This window comes from Myotis davidii, unplaced genomic scaffold (genome assembly GCF_000327345.1).
Source record: "Myotis davidii unplaced genomic scaffold, ASM32734v1 scaffold37, whole genome shotgun sequence".
Taxonomy (NCBI): Eukaryota; Metazoa; Chordata; class Mammalia; order Chiroptera; family Vespertilionidae; genus Myotis; species Myotis davidii.
In genome coordinates, this window is record NW_006289395.1 from 4,944,954 (window position 1) to 4,950,804 (window position 5,851).

The following is a 5,851-nucleotide window of genomic DNA, read 5'->3' on the forward strand; positions in this document are numbered from 1 at the left end:
GAGAAGGACAAGATGCTGGTGGAGAAGCAGAAGGTGATCAACGAGCTCACCTGGAAGCTGCAGCAGGAGCAGCGGCACGTGGAGGAGCTGCGGCTGCAGCTGCAGAAGCAGAAGCGGAGCAAGGGCGCCGCCGAGCAGGAGCCGCCGCCCTTCCTGGGGGCGCCCATCAAGCAGGAGGACACGGCCTCCACAGTGCTCGCCGCAGCACTCGCCGCTCGGGGCCGTGAAAAGCCCGCAGCACATCAGCTTGCCCCCATCGCCGAACAACCATTACTTCCTACCTTCGTCCGCAGCTGCTCAGGGAGAAGGGCACGGGGCCTCCTCACCTGCCAGCACCCAGGTGTGTACTGCACAGGTAAGAACTCCTTGGCCACACCCGCTGCACCCCCTTTCTGGAAGCGGGGTGTGGATTTGCAGAGCTGAGAGCTGGTGTTGGAACTTTCCAAGTCCAACAGCACCTCCCCGACACCAAGATTCTGGGGCCTTCAGAGTAGGCGGACTTGCTTCTCTGGGAGGGAGGCTGGTGCACTGTTTCTGTAAAAAGATGGATAATATGTTTGGCTTTGGGGGCATTATGGTCTCTGTCACAACTACTCAACTCTCCCCTGTAGCATGAAAACAGCTGCAGACAACGTATAAACAAGTGCACGTGGCTGCGTTCCAATAAAGCTTTATTTGCAAAATCAGGTTTGGCTCCCAGGGCTGTACATTGCCAAACTCTGTTTTAGGATTCCTTGGCACCACGCCTCAGCATAGGCCCAACCAATTCATTCCAAGAGCCGACGGGAAGTTACCAGACCTTACTGGTCTCTGTGTGGTTGGTCTGCAGAGTGCAAATATTTACTGAGCACCTACTGTGTGCCAGCCCAGACCCTCTTCCAGTCTCCTGGGACTAATTCTGAACTAACCAAAAAAAAAAAAATCCCTATTCTCATGGGGAGACAGTAAATTTAAGAAATATATAAAATATATAATGTATTAGAAGATGATACATCTTATAGAGAGAAAGCAGGAAAGGGGGGTGAGGAGTTTGGAAACTTGCAACCTTAAGTAAAAGGGCCAGGGACATTTGAGCAAAGCTTTCAAGAAGTGAAGGAGAAAGTCTTGTGAATATTTGGGGTGCAGGCATTCTAGACAAAGTAGGAACAGCAAGTGCCAAGGCCCTGAGGAGCGAGTGTGCATGGAATGTTCAAGCATCAGGTGGAAAGCCGGTGTGCCTGGGGTAGAATGAGAGCAGAATTGTAGGAGACGGCTCAGAAGAGTAACTGTTTCAAAGACTAGACCAAGGTGATCATCAAAGACTTGACTTTGTCTATGAAAACAAAGAATTATTAGGAATATCTCTCTAAGTCTGAGAAAAGGTTACATCGAGCATGTCAAACTCCCGGCTGGCAGGCTGCAAGTTTGTCATGCTTGCATCACATCATGAAAAGATTCTGAGCGCTATGGCGTTAGAAAGGGAGTAGGAAGAAAATTGGCATTAATTGCACTCCTGCCACATACATGTGTATGTATATGTATATGAGTAATCTTGTTCATTGTCACAACAACCTTTTGGGCTCCGGTTCATTATTCTTTATTTGCTGCTGGGGAAAGTGTGGCTCCGGGAGGTGAACCTGGGATTATCTGATTCTAAAGCACATGCTCCTTTCACACTGACTGTTCTCTACCCCGGGAGTGTGAGGTGTGGCCATAGGTAATGAGGAGACATTTTTGCAAACCCAGTGGAGCAATGATACACACCCATTTGGGAGGATTTGGGACTTAAATGCATTATCATCATCAATGACAACATTTATTGAATACATCGTGTCCTGGGCAACAATGGTGAACACAGCTCTTTTCACATAGCTCTGCACATTCAGTTCTAACGATATCGATACTCTCCAGAAGAAGCAACATTTGTACAGTGATTTACAGTTTACAAAGCACCCTTTGAAGGCATGAGTGATCGCTTGATAAAAATATATTGAGCAATCCAGAATAACATTACTGACTTGTGTCTATGACATTGCGGTGGGGGTAGGGGTGGCAGATTGATCATGAAGGGCTAGAAAAGTCCAGTAAGGCTTTGAGAAGGGGGTAGACTTAAAAGGAAGTATAGCATTCAAAACGGAGAGTTTGCAAAAAGGCATTCCATGAGGGGAAAAAAAATGATAGGGAGGTAGCATGTACAGGGCATGCTGAGGGTAGCTCATAAAGAGATTAGTGGAGCTTAAAACTTGCAGCAGGAACTAGTACTTGACTAAAGTCTTGAACAGTAATGTTGGGGAGAAGTGGAACCCTATGCTGTGGATATGTAGGAGCCCCTGAACGTTTTGAGCAGTAGGTGATACATAAAAGCCAGAACTGAGACTTTGGTAATGGAACTTACCAGGGCCAGGTGTTAACAAAGGCTGCTCTCAAGAATGCCACTGATGGTCGCTTGAGTTGTGCTTCTTTCTTTCTACAGAACTCAGGGGCACACGAGGGCCATCCTGCAAGCTTCTCCCCCCAGCCTTCTGGCCTCCACCCCCCTTTCTCTGGAGCCCAGGCAGACAGCAGTCATGGTGCTATGGGCAATCCTTGTCCCCAAAGCCCAGGTGTACAGCAAAAGGTGGGCATCTGGGAAAAGGTTTAAACTTGGCACTGACTTTGCCTCTTCTTTCTTCTGTGGATCCTTTTCATCCCAATGATGAGGTTCAATGGCAGAGATAAATGACATTTTAGGTAGAAACAAGCCTTAAATGGATGTAATGATACAAGTTAGGAGGTACTTCAAGAAGTCATTTCCCAGCGTTATTCCAGAAGTCATGGTGAATAACATGACCCTGGTATGTTTGTGAGACACCGTGGTGAACAAACCGGTTTCAGTGAAGCTGAAATAGGGGAGTGTGGGACATACTGGTGGAGAAAGTGAAATACATGGATCTGTGGAAAGGATCAGAGGGATCCAGAAAGTTGGGTCACAGTGCAATAGCCCTGCAATAAAAGGAAGAGATGATGCATTTCAACAGGTGGAAGCAGTCAGGGATGTGAAGGATGTGGAGAGTCCAAGGGCAGGGAGGAGGTGATAAGGAGCAAGTGTGATGGCCAACACAGAAGTGCTGCATCCTGCCTGCTGGGGCCAGGGCCCTGGAGACAGAGACCCTGGAATGGCCTATCCACAGGACACCCTCGGTGCACGAGGCTGGTCTCCAAGAGCTTCTCCCAGTCATGCCTGCAGCTCTCTGCAAAGGCACCAGCCACGAATGGAACAGCTGGGGGATAAGTTACTATGAAAACTCCAGGGGTGGTGGACTTCTTAGGATTGGACTGGACTCTCACTTTATTTCCTTTTCTCATCTTGCTTTCTCCTAACAGAAGAGGGTGCACCTTGGAGTGAGAAATGAATCTGTGAGGTTCCCATTCTAAAATGCCTCCAGCAATAAGTCCATAGTGATATATACTATTGTTTATCTACTGGGTTTATTTTCTTAGTCCTCACTCTCTTTTTTCCCTTAAGTCTATTTTTCCAAAATTTAGCCCATAGTTTCCATTACAGAATCAGTACCAGATCTGACACATGAATTGTCTGTTTCTGCATTTGACTCACACAGATGGCTGGTTTGCAGTCTTCTGAGAAAGCAGGACCAAAGTTTTCAATTCCATCCCCAACATTTCCTAAGTCAACTTCAACAGTTGCAGAGATAACACAGCCTCCATCCTATGAAGATGCAGTAAAGCAGGTAAGCACATGATTTGTTCTTTATCGAAGAATAGGCTAGCTGAATTGCCCTTTTTTTTTTTACATGGGCTCATGCATGTGGATTCTGGTATTGAGAGCATCTGGTGCCTCCCACCAGAATGGACAGTGTCTAGATGCTAACTATAGAAAGGTGCTGATGTGTATGTAAGCTGTGTGAGGCCAAGAGAGAGAAGAGGTTTGTCTGGGTACCCAGATGACTGGACTTAGTGCCAGCTCAGCCACCAGACAGCTGCACTGCCACTAAAACTGGGCAAGTACTCAACTTCTCTTATATGAAACAGGGCCAATATCTCCTTTGTAATGATTCCAAATGATATAACACTTACCTCTACCATTCTAATACCAAATGTCCAGGCAGCAGATGGGTCCTCCAATATATGAGAGCAGTGGTCAGTATGACATTTCCTAGGGTTCTTCCTAGCTTCAAAATTCACTGTTCCTGGCAATATATTGATGGTTATGGAGCTGGATAATAACAGAGGTTCATTTGTGTTTGAAATTTTTCAAAAGAAAAGGTACAAAAAGAAAAGCAATTAATGGTCTTATTTTCCAAATGGCTTGAGTTTGGATAAAGTATCAGCTAGCCCTTGATATGTGCTCAGTCCAGAAAAGATCTATATCGCTTCTGCATACTGGATTCCACAAATCACATCAGCCTACAGTTAGGTTTTACTTGGCTCAGAGAGTTTTTTAAATATGTAGGAGATTTTATGCAAAAATAGGCTTTCTCATTTCGGAAAAATTAGGGGATGTGTCTACACTGAGGCCCCATTTCTTTCAGAAAACAGTCACCTGAGGCACAGGATCCACTGCCTTCTTGACCCATAGCATGGGTTCAACACTCCACCCTCTCTCCTGTTCCACACTGGGACCATTTGCATTACCTGCCAGATCCTGTAGGCATCTAATGCCTCCTGGCCTGGAGAATGACTCATTCTTGGAACAGTGCTCCCATCTGTATTGATTATTGACACCTGTGTTTATTGGGACTGGACTCTCAGAGGAGTGAGATCAATAGATGTCTTAGTTCTCCCCATTCCCTTTCCCTGGTATCTGTAAATATCAACCTGATATCTGTAAATATCACCGTTTTGAAAGAAAAGGAAAGAAAAGAAAAAAAGAAAAGAAAAAGGCCAAGCAAAGTGGATTTCCATTAATAAGACTCTACTTAATGCCGATGAGCCAGAGGGGAGGGGTCCAGTCCCTACATGTGTTGACAAGTTCCACAGACTATTGCAATGAGGAACTAGGGAAATATGAGCCACATTCTTAGGCCATATTCACTTCAAAATGTGATAAGGGGCCAAAAACCAGTTACACCTATGTTTATAGTAGCATTATTCACAAAAGCCAAAAGGTGTCCATCAATGGATGAATGGATAAACAAAATGTGGTATATACATACAATGACTATTATTCAGCCTTAATGAGGAGGGAAAGTCTGACATGGATGAGCCTTGAAGACATTACGCTAAGTGAAATAAGCCAGTCACAAAAGGAAAAATACTAAATGTGAATCCACTATATAAGGTATCTAGAGTAGTCAGATTCATAGGGACAGAAAGTAGAATGGTGGTTGCCAGGGCCAGGGAGGAGAATGGAATGGGCAGTTGTTGAGTAATGGGGACAGAGTTTCACTTTTGCAAGATGAGAGCAGTTCTGGAGGTGGATAGGGGTGATCGTTGCACAACAATGTGAATGTATTTAATATCACTGAACTGTACACTTAGGAATGGTTAAGATGATAAATTTTATGTTTTGTGTATTTTACCACAATTAAAAATATAACTGGCCAAACCTAGTTCAAAAATATGTGGCACTGCTTCTAATGATTTCCTATCGAAGAGGGAGCCACCTTCTGACTTCTCTGTCCTCCTTTGGTTAATTCATAATAGCAAATGACTCGCAGTCAGCAGATGGACGAACTCCTGGATGTCCTCATTGAAAGTGGAGGTAAGACTGCCCGTGTTCCGCCCATCCTGCCTAGGGAGTAAACCCAGGTGCTCACTGTAAATGGGACTGAAAAGTCTATGGCAGCGGTTCTCAACCTGTGGGTAGTGACCCTTTTGGGGGTTGAATGAACCTTTCACAGGGGTCACCTACGACCATCGGAAGACACATACA

General features: G+C 45.3%; 1 protein-coding gene across 1 annotated transcript in view; it reads left to right on the forward strand.

Moving 5' to 3' along the window:
- The window catches only part of MYOCD (myocardin), a 41,656-nt gene that overhangs the window by 32,298 nt on the left and 3,507 nt on the right, over nucleotides 1-5,851 (forward strand). The window contains 5 exon segments of the mRNA XM_015562546.1: nucleotides 7-187; nucleotides 189-355; nucleotides 2,453-2,596; nucleotides 3,579-3,707; nucleotides 5,623-5,680. Of these exon segments, the coding sequence (XP_015418032.1) occupies nucleotides 7-187; nucleotides 189-355; nucleotides 2,453-2,596; nucleotides 3,579-3,707; nucleotides 5,623-5,680 (679 nt within the window).